Source organism: Macrosteles quadrilineatus, unplaced genomic scaffold (genome assembly GCF_028750875.1).
Source record: "Macrosteles quadrilineatus isolate MER2022 unplaced genomic scaffold, UCM_ALF_1.0 Scaffold_1__1_contigs__length_201487025, whole genome shotgun sequence".
Taxonomy (NCBI): Eukaryota; Metazoa; Arthropoda; class Insecta; order Hemiptera; family Cicadellidae; genus Macrosteles; species Macrosteles quadrilineatus.
In genome coordinates this window covers 28,824,618-28,848,231 of record NW_026542594.1, presented here as the reverse complement: position 1 = coordinate 28,848,231, position 23,614 = coordinate 28,824,618, and the positions used below count along the sequence as shown (strand labels likewise).

At 31.9% G+C, this 23,614-nt stretch overlaps 3 protein-coding genes across 5 annotated transcripts; all 3 read left to right on the top strand.

The window, feature by feature from the left end:
- The first annotated feature begins 1,909 nt into the window (after positions 1-1,909).
- Positions 1,910-7,042, top strand: LOC128982919 (uncharacterized). The gene is made up of 4 exons (XM_054401991.1): positions 1,910-2,946; positions 3,452-4,183; positions 4,848-5,045; positions 6,584-7,042. Exons 1-4 carry the CDS (start codon positions 2,046-2,048, stop codon positions 6,934-6,936), a joined length of 2,184 nt encoding a protein of 727 aa, XP_054257966.1. The 5' UTR covers positions 1,910-2,045; the 3' UTR covers positions 6,937-7,042.
- Positions 7,043-8,980: 1,938 nt separating this feature from the next.
- LOC128983200 (uncharacterized) lies at positions 8,981-13,737 on the top strand. 3 transcript variants are annotated; one of them, XM_054402396.1, is made up of 4 exons: positions 8,981-9,199; positions 11,159-11,523; positions 12,741-12,870; positions 13,301-13,737. In XM_054402396.1, the coding sequence occupies exons 2-4, from the start codon at positions 11,163-11,165 to the stop codon at positions 13,332-13,334; spliced, it is 525 nt and encodes a 174-aa protein (XP_054258371.1). In that variant the 5' UTR covers positions 8,981-9,199; positions 11,159-11,162; the 3' UTR covers positions 13,335-13,737. The 3 variants fall into 3 exon arrangements, with proteins under 3 accessions (XP_054258371.1, XP_054258369.1, XP_054258370.1); XM_054402394.1 differs by having other exon boundaries at positions 8,981-9,275; XM_054402395.1 differs by lacking the exon at positions 8,981-9,199 and adding an exon at positions 9,574-9,823.
- A 793-nt stretch (positions 13,738-14,530) lies between these two features.
- LOC128983032 (uncharacterized) lies at positions 14,531-19,590 on the top strand. Its single transcript, XM_054402158.1, has 4 exons — positions 14,531-14,729; positions 15,509-15,807; positions 16,651-16,912; positions 19,058-19,590. The coding sequence occupies exons 1-4, from the start codon at positions 14,720-14,722 to the stop codon at positions 19,306-19,308; spliced, it is 822 nt and encodes a 273-aa protein (XP_054258133.1). The 5' UTR covers positions 14,531-14,719; the 3' UTR covers positions 19,309-19,590.
- Positions 19,591-23,614: the final 4,024 nt, after the last annotated feature.

Genomic DNA, 23,614 nt, shown 5'->3' with positions numbered 1-23,614 from the left:
TAGTTTGACACCAATTTGTGAATCATAGAAAATCAAAGTTGGCCTAAATATGCAAACATAAGCAATCGTAATGATTCATAGGTTGGTGATTACCATGACTTAGATTTTGTAATACGTTTTGACTTTACGTTTGAACTATAAAGTATTTTATTTTTAGGTTATTCATAAATTAAGCATGTTACTCTAAACATTAACATAAAATAGTATTGCTTTTTAATATTCACATGCCAATTACCAACCCTTACTATACAAACCAAAAATATATTATTCCTATATTGTTTGGAATAAATGGGCTAAAAATAGTAAAATATTAGAGTATGAAACTTTTAACCATCTAGTTTATTATAAGCTATAGGAGATTGTATGTAATACAGGTATATTGGGCTAAAAATGCCAAATTTAGTACATAATCGAAGTAAACTAGTGCCCTTCAAGGTCATGTTTATATTACATTCATGGGTTAGTAATTTCAGAATCAAATAAATCAAAATGGTCCATTCGTTAAGTCATAAATCAACGGATCTAATCAGTGTTAGTGTATTTTAACAAATAACATGACTGATATTAGTGGTAAATATCAGATTAAGAGTTAACTGCGGAGTTAATATTTTTTCTCTTTTTTTCAATAAAAAGCAATATCATCAAGTTAAGCACCTAAAATTTACACAGCAGCCTTGTAACAAAACATTTTTGTGTTGCCTAAAAGATTTCCAAAAATTACCATTAAAGAACATATTATTTGAGTATTTAGAAACTATATTTTAACATTTTATTTTAAGTAAACAATTCTTAGGAATGCAATGTGGTTATCGGACAAAAACAGAGTATGTATTATTACAACATGTTTGATGGATGGCCTCAAGGTTCTAGAAGCATTTATGACAGACTCGCGAGAATGTAAGCAACGATAGTGGTTAGGAATATGGAAGAGTCTTCTTTCTCAGGTATGTAATGCATTTACTATTTGTTTAGTATTTTAAATATATTATTACAATAACCCCGCGCAGCAAACCTTCACACTAAGCGAATTTCCATTTGCCTGATCGAAAATTCCCTTTAAGAATGTTAGATCGATCCATCATTAAAAATTACATTAGGTTTAAGTTAATTATTGACTAATTTAATGTTATTGACTCATTTATTTCACTAATTAATTGGTTTTTTAGCTCTATAAACTGGTTTGAGAAGAAACTGTGTAATTGTATATTACGAGGGTCAAAATAATGAGAACCAAATTTTTACTCCAAAAAATATATAGTCTGACCATGCTGGTTGGCGAACTCATTCGATTAAACCTAGGTGAACATATTCATATTTCTTACTATATATATTCGTTGACTATATATATAGGATTGTGTTTTTACTTTCTGGGGATATCAAATGTAAAATTGTCCTAACGAAAAACGTCTATGTCTTACCGTGACTAATACGGTAACCGTAACTACATAGGCAATTCACAAAAAGTCAAAATATTATTTAATACTTTTGATTAATTTGTTTAATTGTAATTACTTGAATGCCTGAAATGTGCACATTTAAAAACCAGGGTACCTAAACCATTTATTTACATTTTGCATCCTTTCCAGGTAAAATATTACTAATGGATGAGTAGAAATCAACGAAAAAAGCATAGTAAAATTAAGATTTTCTTAAAATAAGTTTTAAACCTTTGCGGTGATTTCCTTATTTTCATCCTAGATTGTAAAATAACATGCCGAACTACTGTACAACGCTTTTGTTGTTAAAACTGTCTATAAACTTCGATAACTCGTTTTAATAATGTTATACGAGATTCAAATAGGTCTTTATTTTGCTAGTGTAAAATTTACAGATAATTATTTCAAACATGTTGCAGATGTCAGATTTTTGATGGACCTTTGAAAATTGTGGGATTAATGTTTGTATGAAGACATACAAATACAACCAACTGTATTTGCCTATAAAATACAATTCTTTATTTTACTTGTCGTAGAATTTTAGAAATGCTAAATATATAATGCTAATCATAATATTCATTAAGAAGATTGAATTTCTACTTAAAACTCATGACACCTTATGACAGAGAAAAATCAATGCCAGAAATAAAGAACAATATGTCCATCGGCATTTCAACTAGCAATGCAGAAAGGCAAGGTATTAAGGTCCGTCCGAGTACGCAGAAGGGTACGGTAATCAATCATGTATTTCAAAACGACTATGCAACTCAAAATGATTTACAGCCATCTCAATCTTCTAGTGGTAGAAATGCAAGGGAAGAAGGGAACTTCCATAGTCCACACGACAATAGTCCTTTGTCAAGAAAAGACGATGATTTAAAATCTACAAGATCTAGTCGTAGCCTATCTTCTAAATCAATTGCATTGGATGATCTTTATTATTATAAACAAAAGGACATGGAAAACAATAGACTAAACAAAATATGCACCCAAAGTGACAGTGCTGAACTGTTTAGTTCAAAACTCAATAACAATGGAGAGCTTCTTGTTACCGAAGATGAGAACTGCTTTAGACTATCAAAACCAAATGTCCATCAAATGCAAAACATCGGTACCAGGGAATCAAGTATCCAACTCAATCAAAGTGTAGACGATTTGAATGTAAACCGCCATAAAACCGGTCACAAAACAGTTTACCAATCTAATAAGCGACGAACATCGTATTGGAATTTCGATCCCAAAGAATATCCAAGTGAGGCGAGTGAAATAGAAATCGAAGCTGATTTCATAAATAGTCCTGATAAAGACAAAAGTTCAAGTTCCAGCTTTGGATCATCTGACACACACCTTTCGCCGGAAATGGTAGAGGGCGGTTCAAACTATGTACAGCCTGATTCAGAAGAAGACGTCGATAAAAGAAAAACAAAATTTGGAATAAGAAGTACGCTGAATCATACAGATTACTTAAAAAGCAATACAGACAAAAATGACGATGCATCAAAGAATTCAGGTAAGGTAAATTAATAATTATCTTTTAAGACTTTCCGAAAAAAAGTTTAATTATTACAATGAACGAGTTGAATACTTTTGTATTTTTAACCATACGTTTTAGTTTTATAGATTATACATTTAATAACTGATCATTATTATCTGACCATAACTTATGTTTATAGTAATCTATGAGCAGTTAAAGTTACAAAGGTAAATCCTGTCACTACAAAAAAAATGTAGTCTTCGATATTTTCATATAGCATACTGAACTCAATAACGTTTGTTGATTTATTTGAAGTAAAACACGTATTCAATATTCTTAAATAAATAGCTGTATTTTGCTACTCTAAAGTATATATGGGAATACTTCGGGAATGCCAATGTATAGTGGTGATGTACAATGTGCATGTCTACATGTGTCTACAGTATATAATGCCTTGGTCTAACGTAGTACGTAAAACAACATAACTACTCTGAAACGTTATACCCTATTATTTAGTTTATGCCCTGCATCTCTTTTTCAGAAGAAGCTTATGCAGACTTTATTGCTGAAATTGAGAGGGCTTTCTTTAAACAAAAATCTAATTCTGAAAACACTGGGAACGAAGGATATATTGGTGGATTGGAGAAATTAAAAGCATTATCACGATCGATTGAAATCACAGAATCAATCAAGAATAAGGATCATAAACAGCAAATTTCATGCAAAAGTAATGAGAGAATCAAGCTTGTTCCCGAAGAAAATCAAAAACAAGGTAATTCAGTGGTGCTTAGAACGTCAATTACGAGGAATAGTGTTAACTATCCTTCAATAGGAAATGTCAGGATGAAACAGACCAAAAAAGACCTGTGGGTAAAATCACAAACGGGAGATGTAACCAATAGTCTGACCAACAGAAGATCTAATGCAAGATTGTATTCTGTCAACTGGCCTGTTAAAGGAGAAGATTTAAATGGAAATATGTGCAATATTCCATATAACTCAGATCAATCTATTTCTCAAATGTACCAGTATTGGCCCATGGATTACGTTTGGTATACTAATCTGTTAAATTATAACTTCTACGTCCAAAACTTGATATCTTTGGAAAGTACGTATACTAATCCAGGCATTGTGCCAGCCTACACTGGTGTCGCTGGTTACAACTGGCCAACGATTAGAAAACCTTTAAGAAACAGTGAACTTGAAGAAAAGAGAGATTACCCGGTATACGTAAAACCGCCACTTCTAGGCAATGAAGAAACTGAAAACATCCGTAAGTCATTACTCGCCTTTAATAACATTTTTAACTTTTATTTAACACTTTTGTTAGTGCCTACTAACTCTAATAAAAATCTGATCTTAGTTAGTAACAAAGCTAACAAAGATCGTCACACTCAATTCTACACTTATCCTTTACTCATATTTTGGTAAATATGACGCATTTGGTGATAATACACGCATCGGTGACGTCCCCATTTCAATAATTGGTTACTGATAAAAAGTGCATGTTGCAATAAAATCATATAAGACCATAAAATAACTTTGGTTACTGCCCTATCAACTACTCAACAGAGGAAAAAGAAATGTATCTGTTAAAACTATCTATGTATCTAACTGTCTAAATTATAATTATGATATTTCCCCAAACTCTTTACTAACCATGGAATGTTTTGAATGTTGCTAAACAATTAGTGAAACTCCACTTTTTCACTGATTTAATTTGAATAAAACATGATGGCCACATGTATTAGAAGTACTTTTAATAGATTAAGAAAACATAGTTTGTTAATTAAACATTAAATGTTTGTCATTGAGATAATATCACCTTAGCTCAGATTAGTGGATGCCAATCAATGTTATTAATTAATGAAATGTTAAAAATAGGCGTTAACTACTTACGTTAAACTTATCATTGGAAATCATATGGTTGGTTTTAGGAAACGCGTTTCAAAAATATGTCAGTTGGTTAAAATACAAAGTTTACACAAAAACTGTGAGGTTAAGAAAGCAAAAGATGAGAAGAGAAAGGAATCACAAATTGATGATAATTTCAAAACAAGCCAAACCTAAGGAAATGACCCATTCTGAAACCGAGGAAACGGGACCGATGCCTAAAAAAACAGAAGAAGAACCAGGTGAGAACTTACTTCCAGTCACACATAGAAGTAGGCCTAATAATGATATAAACCATTTTGCCTATAGTAAAAATCGGTAAATTATTTCGAACAAACATTAGAGAAATTGTTTTTCTTGTAATATTAAGAGATGATTCAGAGAAGCGAGTATTTGATTACATATTCGCTATTCAATACCACAAACCGAAGATATTTGGGAAGACTGAGTATTTAAGGTGTATCTAAAAGTATGACTACATTGTAAATATATGGATTAAGGATGACATAAAAAACTTTCTAAAATTTTTACTTTCCTCTTTAAGGAAACCTTTAAATAAGGGACGAGTAAAAGAGGTGTTTAGGATTAAAAAGTATGAAATATCAAACTTACACTGCTTAACTACTTAACTTACGTTGGTATATCCAGCAAATGCACTAAATTAAGAATTTTTCACCTGGATCTACAGTCAAAATTTGTTTGTTCATTCTATTTTTTTTTTAGCTCAAAAATTAGGGTATTTTACCTTACCATCTCCAAAACAAATTTTAATTTACTCCTCAGTTTAGTTTGGGAATTATGGATAAATTCCACGATAACCTAAATATTATCATCATTAATTCATGCCCTATGTAACATATTTATAAATAAATAGTAATCACATAATAGTGGCCTTTCTCACCTGACCAGTAAAATAAATTATTATTAATCGATATCGTGGTACATTTCTTTACGAAAAAACTTGAAAATCTAATTAAAATCGAATGTATACCAAAAACGTGAACTTGTATTGTAAAGCAACATACTCATCTAAAATTGCATAATTAATTGTGACATTGTTATTAGCTTATATGTAAGAATGAAAGTGATTGACGCATTAAGAACTTCTGATCTCCTCTTTTGAGCACCAATTATAAAAAATCATAACGTGATAGAAGACCTTAAAATATTAGATGAAACTCTATTGCGAATAATCCTTCCTTTGGCATTGATATTCTGAACACAATAAATAATAACATTATACTGTTGTTTACTTCATGAGAAACACAGATCTTAAAAACCACAACAAATAGTGTACTTATCACGAGTTTTAATTTCTTTAAATTATCACAAAAAATGTTTTTAATGATTACAAAAATGCAGAGAAACGCAAACTTTTAGTCACAAAATAATGCAGATATTTTAATTTTTCCTTAGTTAATAGTGTAAAATTCAAAAGTATTCACCCATTCAAATGTTAACAAATCTTTTCTCCATAAGGATTATATGAGAACTTTAAAGTCAACTGGGGCTGGGATCCTGATAGGATTTCTTGAAAACGATTCTTATTGTACACTTTAAGCTTAATTTGGATCTCAATTCCTCCTGCGTGCTTATAACATAGCTTGTAGCTTTGAGAACTAGTGATCAGTGAGTGGAGTGAGTAGAATTTAACTTTTATAAGATGTGTTAAACAATATGATTGAAAATAATAAACAAAATTCTGTTAAATTAAAATATTCTTAATTAAATCATTATTTTCTATGTTTAAATATTTTATTGTGTTATTCAATGTTTACAGAACATTTAGAAACAATAACTGATGATGTAACTAAATTGGAGAGCAATTTGGAAAATTACACATGGGTTCATCCATCAGTTACTGGCTTGGAATTCTCCACAGCCAAACCGTCTGAATCACGCCAAAACAATGATTTAATTGAAAAGGAAGAATTTTCTAAATATGTATCAACTCCAGAATCTAATCCATACAATAAATTTACGAATATATCACAACATTATGAAAGGTCAAGCAAAGAACACCGAGATGCGGAATACAGAATTCCCAAGCAAAATACACAAAGTAAATTTTTCTTTCATCCAATTTTGGGCCCAGTTTGTAAGAGGAAAGAATCAATTGTTACTCAGTTATAGCAATATGTTTCGTTATTTTTATCGTTGACATATCATGTAAAATACGAAGAATATTTTTGTACAAATTGTAATTTATTATAGGCCTATACACACTACTATTAAACATAACGATAATATTTATCGTCCCGTGTAGTGGTAGTAGTTTCTTTAAGTTCACTAACCAAACAAATAAGAAGAAAAGGCAACTATCATTGGTTAATTACTTAAATAATTTTTATAGTATAAGTAATAGGCTACTTCACCTACAATGAGTTTTAAGCTTTACTCATAACTATCAACCTATAACCATAGGGTAAAAATCTATATTTGATAAACAAAATTTCTTCCTTCAGGTTTGTTTCAAACTATATAAATTTGAATTTCCAAACAGGAAGCGTGGATTATTCGAACAAGGGAATCCAGTTTTAATACCGTTAAAACGTTTTTATTAGCTCGCTTTCTTGTCCGGTACAAATTTTGTAATCAATGTTATATATACTAACTTCCCGATGAGCTAGAGACTTGAAACTTGAAACATAGCTCACAAATGGAAGACAATGCAATATTATATCATTTAATTTTCATATTTCCCTTGGGCTACGCCCCACGGGCTTGTTTTTATTAACTCGCTTTCTTGAAAATTTTGATACTTCCCGATGAGCTAGAGACTTGAAACTTGAAACACAGCTCACAAATGGATAACAATGCAATATTATATCATTTAATTTTTATATTTCCCTTGGGCTACGCCCCATGGGCTTGTTTTTATTAGCTCACTTTCCTACAAATTTTGATATCAATTTTAAACGAAGTTCCCGATTAGCTAGTAACTTGAAATTTGAAACATAGGTCACAAGTGGATGACAATGCAATATTATAGCATTTAATTTTCATATTTCCCTTGGGCTACGCAACACTGGCTTCCAAATTTTCCATGTTTACATTTTGAAAGAATGTAAATATATCAATTAATTAAAGTCAGCTGTAAATACTTAAATTTGACAGTTCAAAAAGCAGAGGTTAATAGGTACAGGTTCTGCTCCAAAGAGATTCTTTTTACAAATAAACATTTCAAAATAAAGATAAACAATCTGATTGCAGATATAAAGATGTTTGTTAATAATGTCATTTGTTATTTATTTAGTATTCTATAAAGTAAACAACAAATTAAATGGATTGATATATTTATAGTTAGTAGGTAGGCCATACATTCAATCTAATAAATAATTATATGAAATGAAACTCAAATAAACCTTAGATTTCCCACATGCCTCTGTCTTAATCTGATATAATATAGATGCATGAAATAGATTTAACATCCACACTCATTAAAAACTAAAAAGTAGAAAATAATTAATAAATATGTGAAGAGTATAAATACTTGTAAGATTTAAAACGAAAAACGTGGGGTGCATGCAATGATAATAATACATTAGTTCAATAGGTGAAGGTAATTGTAAATTAACTATTGCATGCACCCCACGTTTTTCGTTTTAAATCTTACAAGTATTTATACTCTTCACATATTTATTAATTATTTTCTACTTTTTAGTACATTTAAAAACGTTTTGTTTTAAAAAAGTTTTTTATTTATAAATTATTTATAAATTAACTTTGGTGCTAAATGATATATTATAGTTCAGATCTATCTAGATTCAATTTAATACCATGAGTGCAAATACTTAACAGCATTGTTTTGTTATTCTAAAATACTTGTGTTAATAATTAATAAACAAATATTTGAATAATTATATCAGCATAGGGTTGTAAATGAGTCTTGTATTTTAAACAATGTTTTCAATATTTTCATGATCACAATAGTAAAAACATCTGGAAGATAAATATAAAAAATAAAATAAAAACATATGACTGTTGAGGAATGCAGATAGAAAATATAAAACAGTTACTTTACAGTACAGTTTTGGACCAATTAGGTTTAATGATTGAGAGAAAAGAAGTCAAATTATAATGCTTTGAAAGTCAACTTATCAGCTGTATCGCCAATTTAATCGAATATACAATGAGTGAGGGGTTGGGTTGGGCCGAATAGTCGTTGCATCACAATCTGTGGCTATGAGCGGTTATTTATGTCAACGACATAGCCTCTCTTAGATGTTATGAGTAGTGATTGTTAGTAATTAAAACACTGTCGTAGGTAAAGTAGTAGTCGCAACTACACTCGTAGAAGTTTTAAAGGAACTCGCAAAGGCTTGTACCTTAAAGTTTCAAATTTTCCTATATCCACGCGCTCGTTGCGTAAACTACTATAACTGGGGTTTTGTTGGTGCGTATTTTATGCTGAGAAAATGTGTGTATTATTTTGTGATTAAGCTATCAAGATTTTTACGTTCAGAAGAAAGGTAGTGTAAGTTCAAAATGATTTTCGTAATTTTATTTGAAATTTAAACAATTATAAATGAATAAATGAAAGAAAAGATGTCTACAGGTAAAGGGACTTCACTAAAATTAATTGAAGAAAACATTTACAAAACTGTTTCCTTCAGTGCCAATTGTAGCTCTAAACTCTAATGGAAATTTAAACACCTTTTATCAAACTTTAATAAAATAATTTTCCTACACTATTGACAAGAAATAGAGATAATGGTTAGATGGGAACTATTAACATCAACAACATCCAGTCAACATTAGTTTATCAAAGTAAATTTTTTAAGATCCATTTCACCGTGTGTTACAAACGTGAAACAACATCATGCATTTGGGCTTTGTGTAGCTTGAGTAAAATCATAATAATTAACTAATGCTTTACAGATGATTTTATATTTTGAAATGGCCTTACATCATATAGATGGTATAAACACTTCAGATAGTGAATATTAGTGAGCTTTTAGAATAACACATATATAATAAGGAAGGTTAGGCTAATCTTGTGAAAGCACTTATAATCAAGGTAAGTCTCTTACGTCTGCTATATACGAACTGTTTTGAAATTTGTGCACCGTTACGAGACTTGGCCCATTTGTGATACAGGCCCATTTGTGATACAGGCCCATTTGTGTATTTAAGGCCATTACTCATATAAAAATATAGAAGTTTGGTAATGAAGCTCAGGTTTTGAAGATTTGCTAAACAAGTTTCGGTAATAAGAAATTCCCTCAGGGCTTTGCCCCACAGGCCGATTTCCAAAAGAGCTACGCATTACATGCTTTTGAATTTTACATTATTTTATTTCATGAAACAAGTGGCAAATGCAATTCAGCTATTTCTTTATTTACTTGTGATGGTTTTTGATGGTGCTTTGTTTACATTTTGGACATTTTATTTATTTATGTTATTCTAGTTGTGTTGTCAAGAGAATTATGTTTTAGTATTAAAATGTTTGTAGAATGTTGTTTCTAGTTTTCTTTGAAATTAACATAAGCTACAGGTAAAGAGGCTTAAGCAAAATCAAAGAACCGGTGTAAAACATATTTTTCCTGAAGTACCGTAATTTATTGCTACATTAAAGGATGTTGTTAGATTCTTTTGGATCTATATAGACTTCACATATAAGCAGGGGTTTGAAAGTTATTAGATCTACACTTTTAAATAAGTATGGCTTTAAAATTGAATCATAGGTTTGCAGTATATTTAAACCCCCATCAGTGCCACATTTACACTGCAATGGTTGCGTGAGAAATTTAAACACTTGAGCCTAATTTACTGTGACACAATGGATCGTGAGGAGGATATGAAAAAACTAAAGTAAAACCCAATACCAAACGTTACCATAATTGACGAATAATCATACATTAAATAACACTACTTAATTATTTGAATGCAAATCTGAACAAAGTTCTACATCGAAATTGCCAAAGCAAAATTTGTGGTAGTTTTGTTAGTGAGAAAATAATGATAACATCTCTGAGAAAGCAACTCTATTTAAAAACGATATTTATAGCGTGTAGAATATATCACGTACGCTATAGCACATAGCACTGCATCAGTGCTATATTTTTATTCTTTGCAAACATTGCCGACCACGGTAGCTCGAAATTCGTGTTTTAGACTTGTATTGCTGGTTGGAGAGCGACCTCCTGCACTGTTTTGCCACGGGGCGGTGGTCACATATTGCAAATGCACAAAGCTAAGGTGTTTATCATGTGGTGACTAACACCGGAACGTTCCAGGTACACCTGTGTATTTCTTTATATCACCGGACAGTCCATTGGCCATTGGTGACTGGCAGTAAAGTTTTTTTATTTCTAAGAGGAACAAATTCTTATCATCACGAATTGAGTTGCAGTGAGATGGGTCTTGAGTGTCTCTTAACATCGGACAATGGTTACATATATTTGCCCAGCAAACCGTTCCGTAAGCCTCAGAAGCTGGAAGCGACTGACTCCATCGCCGAGACTCAGCCCATCTCCATGGTGTCTGTGTTTGACCCTGATAAGGCGAGAGAGATTGCCAATCTCCCACCCGATCCCGGCCCGTACGAGGATCCACCCAAAATGCCCAAGTTTCTCAAACCTTACTGGCGAGACAAGGAAATACCCAAGGTCCTAAGGAGAGTGTTCGGGAAGACAATTAAACTTACCGCGTGGATGAAAGAGATCGCCAAGGCAATGGTAGACGACTGTAAGGGGCAAAGACACATAGATCCTAGAAGTAAGTACAGCATGATAAACAATGTTCAAAGTTAAATGATTATTAATTAATACGATTGATTGTCAATCCATCTTTACATGTCAAAATATGTATGTATCGTAATACAAAGTTTGTAGTTGTTCCTTCTTTAGGTTGGATACATAACAAAGAATGTTTTTTTTACACGTGTACATGCACAGAACTAGTTCAATTCCTGATATATACCAGTAGACTTATATGTGTTTGCGATTGTCTGGGTAACTAGCCCTACATGTAGGAATGGTAGTTACGTACCCTCCCAATGTAATATCTGCTTACTACCGACTCTCCAAAAAGAATATTTTTTATTTACAAAAGATATATTTTGAATTAGTAACAAAATAAAATAATAAAATAATTTTAAACAAATAATACCCCCGCACAGCAAACCTACAGACTAAGCGAATTCCAATCAGTCTAATTGGACTATTACCAATAAATTTCTATAAATAGTTCTTGATTGTTTTCTATTCAAATTACATTAAATTAGATTTACTACATTACCCTAGATTTACTACATACTGTTTCACAAATTGATTCATGTTTATAACAAATTTGATCAAAATTGGACAACAATTGGCCTTAGGGACATCAAATTGAAAAAAATAAATCGGTCCCGGGTCTGTCTTACCGTGCCAACAACGTAATAGCTACTTCCGTATATGGACATTCGCTTATAATTATATATTATTTATATTTTGTGTGTAATGTATATACAAGCACATTTATAAATTAGACACAAAAATATGTTACACATATTAACAAAAATTTTAATTTTGTTTAAATATCTATTATGACAGAAAAAAGTTATTCTTTATTAAAATCTGCTCCAACCAGTAAACTATTATTCAACGCATATTTCTATTTGTTTCGGAAATATTATTTGTTTTTTTATATTATTTTATAGCACGTGTTTAAGATTTGATCAACGATTTTTCAAAATGAAACGTTGAGTTCTTTGTACCAGCAAACCCAAGTTTTAATCAAGGAAATGAAATTTTTCTTTACTTAGTTTTACGTTTAGATTCCCCGTCATGACTCAACATAAAAGATAATTTGTAGACTATTGAAACTAATAATACCTTTAGTCTGCACATTTGCTGTAACAAGGGAATTCGACATGTTATTGTCGCGGTTTGACTCCCTAAGACAGTGCATATTGGGTATTTTATCTGATAATTTTCTGTGTTATGTTGCAGGATTTAGAAATCAGTTTAGACGATACGTAACTTTAGAAAAAAGAGCTAGATATACAATGAAACTAATGGAAAATCCTCCACCACCCGAACCGCCACCACTGGAGTTCGGGAAAGGGGAATTGCCAAGAGGGTAAGTAGATATCCTTACTGCAATACGATGAGTATTTATTAATTTTATAGTTAAGCACAAAATACGTGCATATTAAAGAATTGTAGCAATACATCGTGGGTCTAGTTCTGAGTGCATGACACGTATACGCCGAATGTCTATAAGTTCAATCTAGCTGAGGATCTAGCACACAGATATATTATTGCGTGGAGAGAAGCTAAGAAGTATAACTTCTAAATGCTTTCGAATGTATTTAATGCATTGTGTGTGCCTCCCGTTGTGACGTTGCTCTAGGTGATGAGCCTACTTGACTTGTGGGTTCGCCGCAGCGGTCCACGTTATGGAGGATATACTGATATATTTCAGTAATATGCATTACACACTTTTACAGTAAATTACTGTTAATATTTAAGTTTACATAAATATTTATAATGAATGTGTGTTGTTTCAGAGGGGAGGATATGGTCCCAGACGAGGATCCTTAATGAAAACTGTGACGAATCTACCTTGTGTACATTATATTGTCATGTGAATAGTTAAAACAAATACTTAATCTTTTTAATATAATGGCCAAGCTTTATTTTACAAACATGATTTTTATAAATTGCTAAAACTTGTTTTAATAGTTTCTTAATTTAAATGATTTTGACAAGGCAAAGTGAACTTTATCTGTGTATGCAGACACCTTTTGAGTGCTTGGATCTTTTTCGCGTATTGGTGGGCCAAAGAAAACAGGACACACAATGCACAAACTTACAACACAATCTTATTTAAGTAATGCTTTGGCAACCTCAACAAAACAACATTACATTTATCAATAAGTTATGTTTAGTAATTACTTGTAAAATATTTTTAAAAGTTATTGTTTGTGTCAATGACTTATATGATGTGAACTGTTTATTGAATATAATACTCAAATACAGAAATTGTATTTAAACTATTTACACCATCTTTTATTACCTACCTAGACGTCAAAAACTAGCGAGCCTCCATTAGCACAATGTAAGTCTAAATCAAACTCATACAAGTATTGCACTGGTAATATTGTTCTCAGACATAAAAACAATCGACGAGGATTATTCTTTAGACATTCAAAGCAATATACGAACATTTGTTACCTACGTTATCCTGCCATCATATTCGTGTGGCACCATAGTCTTTTAAAACTAATAACAGTCATTTATGAATTTTTTAAATACTAGTTAATTGTTTATAGAAATTCTTTGAGCTATTTACAAGTGCTTTTCAATATTTAACGAAAATCCAGGAATATTAATAATATATTTTCCAATACAAATTATTATTTTATATTGAGGCTATTTGCCGGGCATAGTATTTAGCTACAATTCATTCAGTCAGTTTGGCCAAGGAAGGCTATGTTGGTACTTTCATGCGTGAGCTCTACTCGTTACAAAGATCACAAACTACACTCAAACTAGTCAAACCCCAATGCATTTTTCGGTTTTTTCATTTCTTTATCTTCAACGAACAAAATTAAGATATATTATGCCTTATATACAACAACATCGTGTTTATGATATATCAACTCACAGATTAGCAACTTTAATTATAATGTTATCTTAAATCATCCATAATCCAAGCTATAATCTTAATAAGCTAAAATCCAGTTTAGGCAACAAGGGACTTGTAAACGTCATTTAATTTGTATTGACTGGTTACGAACAAGCCCCTCTAATAGTAGGAGATAACAAACATGATTTAGATTACACTTTCTATCTACTATTTTTCTTTTTTATGATTTTTTTTTTCAAAACCGTTATAATTATGTAAATTGTATCAATGTACAAATCCCATTTAGAAAGTTCAGTAATGAAATAAGATTGATTGTTGTGTACAAGGTGCAACTGTCATGGCTCAACGTAAGTAACACTCTTGTCAAATGCATTGATTGATTGATTACAAGTAGGGTCAGAAATGTTTTAACATAAGTAACACCCTTAGTAATCAATCATTGATTACAAGTAGTAACAGTAATGTCTTTACGTAACACTCCTGGTAATCATATTGATTGGTTGAATAAAAGTAGGATCCAGTTATGTCTTAACGTAAGTAATATTCATGACATTGCAGCTTAAATAAATTAAAAATAACACCCAAATTAAATCAATTACAATATCCTACTTTTAATTACTTGTAAAAAAAATTCAAATTTAAATCTACAGCTTGACGGATATGAATATCAAAATGGACCCCATGCTGATATCAAGAATAAATACGTAACGTAATAATTAAATAACATATACATATAAGCTATCAAAACTCTTCAACTGGCAACGACTAAAAGTGCGTTGCAATCCAATACAAATTCAAATAGCATAAATTAATAAAATATAATAGATTAATAGATTGATAAAAAGATTTTGACAAATAGTTATCTAATATTGACATATTACAATATTACATTAGAAGGAAATCAAATATTCACAGCCAAACCCGGAAAATAATAGCTATACATATACATTTGTACATGTGTGTTCGTGTGCGTAAAAATTACTTATTTAATGTATTTTTACAAATCTTCATATTATATTACCATATAGTAGTATCAAGCTATAAATCAATTAGAAACCTTTCAATGTACTACCTTATAATGAACCACAATGTTCTTAAAATATCACTCGAATTCAATGGTTTTTAGTTTTTAGCCGCCTCAAAGCCAAGTTGAAGGAACTATACTATGATAGTCCTTTGCCAAATTTAATAAAAAAACTAGAGCCGAAAACACTACCCGACACCAAGCTTACATTATGTAAACGAACTTTTCCAAATAATGATCTCAATGATCTCAATCTACCTGACGACTTTCGGGACATAAAACTGGAAAAGACCAATGTCGTATACCACTTAAAGCTGAAGAATATTGCGCCTTACCAATGGATGCAGGTGGGAACAAAACTACTGAACATGGCTTACGAAGACCCTGACTACGACAAAGATGTGAGTAAATCATATTTGGATACTTAAAATCGTAAGAAACTCCTTAAACAACTTTTTTTTATTTTGATAGAGAGCACTAACGATGGAAATTGAATCATTAACCAGCACTAACAGCACTACCGAAGCACTAACCGTTGGTACGGTTTTGAAAGTTAGTGCTAACACATTACTACTAGGGAGGGCTATCTTCCGTGAAGTTGGCCCCACCCACAGTTTTTCCGTTATAGATACTGACCCGTAAGAGCACTAACGATGGGAGTTGGAGCACTAACCAATGATACTAGTTTTATCAGTGCATCCATGGGGGGGGGGCAACTTCACGGGCCTACTATATACGATGGTTTCAATAAAAGTCTGAATTTATTTTAAATTGATATTGAAAGGTCTTACCTCAGCAGTCCTATTTTATCGATCCGAAATTAATTTCGGACCCAAAGGACCATCATCAGTCGGAGTCTATAGGTTGATTAAATTTCTATAGTTGAATCCACCTGTTGGATTTAGTTGAAAGTTTTATAACATTTAACACAATACAAATTAAAGTCGATACTTATTATAATTTTCAGGGATATTTATATTTATAGTTACAATTTTGAACGTATAGTATTTTTTACTTCTGGGGACTTCAAAGTCAAAAAGTAAATCGGCCCCGGGTCTATACGTTCATGTGCTACGGTAATAACTCATACCCTTTGGAGAAATTCACTAAAGCACTAAAGAAATTCACACACTGCTAAGCAGTGTAAACGTGTAAGTACTGTAAAACGTTTGGTTGTTTTCTATTATATTAATTATGATTGATATACATACTCGTAATGTGGAAGTTTGGTTTTATTTGTTCAGCCTGAGGACGATGGATTGTACATGGACCCTCTTCCTCCACCTCCTGAACCTACAGAGTACATAAAGAGCCTGAAGGGGCCTTTGATATCTCTTCACCTCAAGAACCTGGCATGGCCAGCGTTGGAAGAGATCGGAGAGATGTTCTATGACCTGGGCTGGATCCATCGTAAGGAATACGACCCGGACGATTACGACGCCCTTCCTGACATGTGGGACAGATTTGATCAGTTTCCAGAGAGTGATGCAGAAGAAATGGAGGAAGGTGAGACACTAAATATTTCATAAATTTACAAAAAGGGGTAATGTTGGAAATCTAATTAAATTGCCATGTTTAACGTTTAACAACGTTCTTGCTTGCTTACTTAAAAATATGTTGTTACTAGCCGCCATACCCGTTCTTTGCAACGGGAAGGGAACGCTTAAGATAATAATTTTGTTCTTTATATCTGCCGTATTAACAGTTATTACCTATAAATAAATGTCTAAAATTTTGATAAAGCAACAAGAAAATAATTTTCAAAAACCTGCCTTATATATATTTGGTAATAAATATATTACTAAGTTTTACTGTAATCATAAGAATAGCAAAAAATCTTTGTAAGCCGTCAGGACAGATCCCTGGCAGAGTAAAAAAAAATAACTATGTCCATTAAGCCTGGGGTATGTTAGCTCTGCTCATGGATAACCAGTTCAGTTGGTCAAGAACTTTTCCCATAACCCAATAGACACCTTCTGGTGAGATGGTCCTGACTTCATCTATTTTCTTGGATTCAAATTTTAACATTACATATAAAGTATATTCTGTGTATAGTCAATGCTAATAAATAATGTGAAAGTTTGTGTTTTTTGTTTGGGTGGGGCTCAATTACGCATTAACTTCTGGTTGGATTGGGCTAAATTGGGCTTGATGATAGCTCACGTTCCCGATTGACATATATGCCTATTATTATCGCAAAAATCATTTCAGGCTCCGCCCCAGTAGCTCTGGAGTTTGCCATGTTAACCTTATGATTATTTATATTTAAAAGGAATTAAATAATCTTGACAGCAGTGAAAGCATAGCGTAGGATAAAAAGCATAGCAATAAAAGTTACAAGGATTACCAACAGGGTGCAACACTATTATTGATTGATTTGTTTGAATTTATTACAACAGCTAATTTGGCTCTTGAATTTGACCTAAGTAGTAACAAAATTTGTGATACACAATAAGAACTGACAAAGTAGGATTGTTACCAGTTAGGTTTGTGTTTTTAATTTAATAAATCATTATTTGTTATACTGTGCGAATATGGGTTTTTAGCGAATTTCCCTATAGGGAAGTAGCTATTACCGTAGGTGGCACGGTAAGACCTAGACCCGGGACCGATTTACTTTTTCATTTTGATGTCCCCAGATGCCAAAAACACCATTCGTTAAAATTGTTATATATGTATATATATATAGACTTATATATATATATATATATATATATATATACGTCCGTGAACGCGATAACTTGAGTAATCTTTGTCCGATTTTGATTAAATTTGGTTTAAAGGTGTAAAGCGGGATAAACTTGAATGAGTTCGCGAACCAGCACGATCGGACCATGGGAACGGGGCTTTACGGGGGGTTTTATGGGGTAAAAATTGGTTTTTCTCACTTTTGACCCTCAAAACACAAAATTTCCCGATTTCTCTTTAGACCCTTTTAAAGAGCTTAAAAAAACAAATTTTTTAGTATATAAAAGTATTTTTGTTCGATTATTAGTAACGGAGAAAATTAAAAAATTGTAAATTTAAAATTCCCATGTTATTCTTAAGGAGAATATAGTCAAATGTTGTAGTTTGCTTGTTTATGGATATATTTTGATCAAACTTGGCAAATTTATTTATTTTGTCCTAAGCTATATTTTACTATGTTATATTTTACTCAAAAACACATTTTATTAGTTTCCTTGTAGCAGCAAACCTAGGTACTCGTTAAACCTAATGTTATTAAAATATATTTAACTGAAAATCAATTCAGTCAGACGGAAATTCGCTTAGTCGGCAGGTTTGCTGCGGCGGGGGTATTTTATTTTTTAAGTGCACAAAAATTATCAACTTATGGACTTTATAAGGTTTATAATAATTAAAATCAATGTAGTAGGCCTATCGTAGCAAACAGCTGATCGATTCAAACTTCACACAGAATATTGTCATTAAATGGTAGACCATCTCAATAGATTACACCACTTTTTTTGCTTCCAATTTTCCATTACTTGGGAAGTCTATTCTATGTATAATCAATGTTATTAGTAAGTATGATTTTATAATTCACAAAATAGCATGATAAAAACACATTAATTATTGAGAGCAAATGTATTGTGTATATTATTTTAATGGCTGTAAAGTACAAGTGTCTTAAAAGTGTTTTTTTCCCAGGCATTTTTAATCCACTTCAGCGTGTGAATGAAGAGATGACGGAAGTCAAGAGACTGACCAATTCTGACGTTCTCCCCGGGATACCTAAGATTCCATGGAAGGATGATGCAGAGACATGGCTGGATAGCCCTCACCAGGATAGTCCTCCCTGGAACGACGTTCCGGAAGAAGACTTTAAATCCCCTGGGAAAATATATCCTCTTCAATCAACTGCTTTACATCCCCAAAGCAGTGAAGTTTATACTTTATGAAAAGTATTTCAATGCATTACTAGATTTTTGGTATTTATGAGATTCATTTATTAATAAAATTGCTGCCTTCAGGACTAATCTATGTAAGATATATTCTAAATTAGAACTGTATAACTGAGGCATTTAAGAAAATAAGTTAGCTTGCTGGTATTTCCGCTTGTATAGTCTACAGTATAGGTTTTACTCATAAACCCCTAGAGTGTCTATGAAAATGTAAAAGTATGTTTATGCTCTCGACTCAAATGTTATAAAAGAATGTTTAATAAAATGCAAAGCCTTTAATGCTCATTCCGTTTTCAAAGCCTACAAATACAGACTTTCTTATCACCTATCACAAACGTTGGCCTAAATTCCATAACAATGTTATAACAAATATTTTACTTCACAAAACATTGGTGAATGTATTTATCTGCATTTATTTAATCGAACAAAATTGCAGTTACATTTTTACTTAACTTAATTGTCATTCTCAAGATCGTTACATGATGTCTTGTTGCCTTATTAAGACCATTAACCTTATTTAGACCATTAACCTTATTTAGACCATTAACCTTATTTAGACCATTAACGTGAATATCTTTTTTACTAATATTATAAATCTGAAAGTTAGTGAGTTTGTGTGCGTTTGTGTGTGTGTTGCTCAATCACTCATTAACTACCAGACGGATTGGGATGAAGATTGGCATGATGATAGCTCACATTTCCGATCAACATATAAGCATATTCTTATCTCAAAAATCCTTTCGGGCTCCGCCCCAGTGGCTGTGTAGTTTTCCATGTTAACCTTATGAGTATCTATAATATTAAAACGAAACAGTGTTTTTTTATTTCACGATTCTGAATCAACCACTCGACGGATTATCATGATTTTTGTGTTGAAAGAAAGATAAATTTGAGAACTAGGGAATGTCGAAGCCATAATTTTAGTTTAGGGTCCCAGTTTTTTAGAAATTAAGTTTTAATTTTTAAAAAGTCTAGCAGCCGACGCTAAGATTGCAAACTAGCTTTTGGCATAAAATAATTTGCTTAACATAACAGCTGTAAATATTCAGATTTTGTGTCGCAAATTCAGCATTTGCATAAAATTAAAAGACATACTAAGGGTTGACTTATTTATACTATGTGTAATGCTAATAATTGATAAGTAGATATAAGAGGATGACATATTATTTAAATATACATAGTAAAATACTAGAATGTTCAAAGGATTTTTTAAAATAATCTTTGTAATCTTCGGTTTAGTTTAGTGCAATATAATTTTCTTTTAACTAACAGCTGGTTATATATAAAAATGTCCTTTAGAATTATGAGGTTATTTTAATTACTCTGATTTTGTCATTGATTATAGGAAAAAAGTGTGATTAGTAGACCACCGAGATAAGTAACACTATCGATGTATACAAGTCAAGGCTCTGTACACGAGTCTTAAAAAAAGGATATGCAAATTATTTTACTGCTCAACTTTTTTAGGAAACGGTAGGAAAATCCATTTTTTACAAGTTTTAACTCATATTGGTAGCTTTTTGTTTACAATCAATGTTTTTGAATGCTTAAACTTTGTTTGGATTAGGCCCGGAAATATTGATGTCATAAAGAAGGAGATCAGGAACCCTCAGGCATACAATTTTAAATTACCACCACAACCTCAGACGGGGTTTATCCAAAGATATACAGATGAATGACATAGATTGAGCACAACGTCATCATTCACCTAGGATACCGCAATTAGACTAACCATCTTTTTATGAAATCTAAAAAGTTGTTTGGCGTGTGTTTAGTTGTGGTTAAGTTTGGTGGCTCTGAAAATTTTATAGTTTAAATAAATGAATATGGGGAATTTAGGTGTACATTTATTAAATGAGGGTGGTTTAATTATCAATGATATTAGAACTGATAACGGAATGGATAATAAACATAGACAATTAATTACGTCACTAGCTTTACTAGCATGTTTACGGTTTAAGTTCCTTCAAAATGTGACCAGTTCTTTTGTTCAAATGAATATTATTTTATTTTTGACTCAGCTGTTTACCAAAACAAAAAATATGTTGTTGATTTTACTTTTCTTTGATTACACTTATTTATTTAGCAATTGAAGCAGTGAAATTGATATAAAGGATATGTGTGGACGATTCGTTTAATGATGTCAGGACACCAATGTTATAATTATGTGTACTGTGAATTTTGTTGAATGTTTTCGTTTTATTTTAGGGAGTTTCTATTCAGACCTACTGGAAATTGTGTAAGTATGAGTTATTGTATTGTAGTGATATTGATTATGGAAGAGGCAGGTATGCGATGGAATTGGGATGTGATATCGTTGACTAGGCCTATACACTTCTCAATTGATAATTACTCTTTCTACTGTAGGCTGCAATAAAATTTGTCTTTATACGTGTAAGCTAGCTGTTCTGAATTATACACAGTTTTAGCTGACTACTCCCGTACGTAGGACGGGCTAACACCTCGTTTATATTTAAAAGGAATTAAAGAATTTAGTCAGCTGTTTCAACTAAAACAGTTGGTTCTATGATTTGCAAAAGCATTAAAAGTTATAAGATTTACCAACAGAGTGCAGCACTTTTTTCATTTATGAAAACAGCTAATTTGAATTTAGGTTTGCTGCTACAGAGAAGTGTGTTTTGGTGAAACTTTAATAGATTAGTATAAGGGCTTACTCTGTGACATCCCTTTTTCGGTCGTCCTAAACAATTTTTTACGATTGACGTGTCTTTTAAAGGCTTATGATCAAGCGTAGTTTTGAATAGTAACAAAAAAACTGATTTCTTTCGGGGTTCACTTCTCTAGCGTTAGGTAAATTTATAAACATCCCTTTTAATGATTCAGTGTTGCCAAAGAGCTTTATTAATTAATTTCTTACATATGAATGTTAGTTAGAGCTGACTTCTTTCCTCGGTTGAATATTTAACCACGGTCAAATTGTAAACAAAAAAATATAGTTTTAAAAACTAATGGTAAATAGGCCATTTTATTAGATATTGTTACCTGAATGAGGTAGGTAAATTACTCTTTCGGTATAGATACACAATGGACATGATTAAGTTAGTGCATTTTTCTTGTTTTAACAGGCGAAAGTCCTATGGTGATATTTTAAAAATTATTCATTACGAATGTTTCACGTACGAAGTAACAAGCTCCGCTCCCATAGCAACTTTTTTTATTTAAAATGTAAAAGTCTATCGCAGCTTAAGATTTCAGTTCATAAAAAGTCTTTCCCATCTATTTAAATCTTATAAAAATTCTCTTCAGTACAATGTTACTTAACCACATTCGGTAATTATGTCGACCTTCAGTCAACGCTCCCCCCAACGCTTTGTTAGGTTAGGTCAACTTAAATTGGTTAACTAGTTTTCCGCTTGTCAGGTATTATGTCCGCTTGGCTGGATGTTACTAGGTTATTATACATCAGACTATCAGAAGAATATTAAGGAAAAAATTAATAACTTTTAGAGCGTTAACTGGAGGTTAACATAAATACGCCACAGGTATACTAATAACCGTTCACTTTAATTCAGTTATTCTTTTCAATGACCTCTCGCTCCCAATGAAAGTCGATCAGGACCTAAGACAACTCAGAAAGTGTGTAAAGTCTATTTTCATAGACAAGGTCTGCTACAGCGTCCGTGAGTTTACTGGTAGTCTTAATTAAATATAGATATACCGCACAAAAGTTCAAATATGTTTTGTTTTGTTTTTTGAATCAGTTTTTGAGAGAAATGTGATTTTTAGTGAAGATTTAGCCAATGCTATTTTCTCACATTGTAATAAATATTACCAGATTAATATGGTTATTAATCTAGCTCAATTAATGACTTATTATTTGTTTTGTATCGGAGACTTGTCAAGGACCCTTTTAAAATGCGCAATGTGCGCACCGGCCCAACTCTTATATTTATGCATACATAACAGGTTGGACAGACGGTGTTTTTTTGGCATTTGGATGGGGTACCTCAAAACGAAAAAGTAAATCGTTCCGGAGTCTAGGTCTTACAACGAGACAGGAGTAACTTTTTCTTCATATGGAAAATTAAATAAAAACGGAGATTCTTACTTCCGCATGGCGGGGCCTGGCAGGTCTTCACAAATTATGAAAATGGTTCGGAAGGTGAGAGATAAACCGGCGTGCAAATTAACTCCTACCTTATTTATTTTGTTGTTCAGATGATTCAACAGTAGAAATAAGATATTTAAACTAAACGTTCGATAGGGAAACCATACTGTATATCTTTCTCTGATACAAATAAGTGAAAAGAAAAAAGATAATCCTTAGAACTACCTACAATAG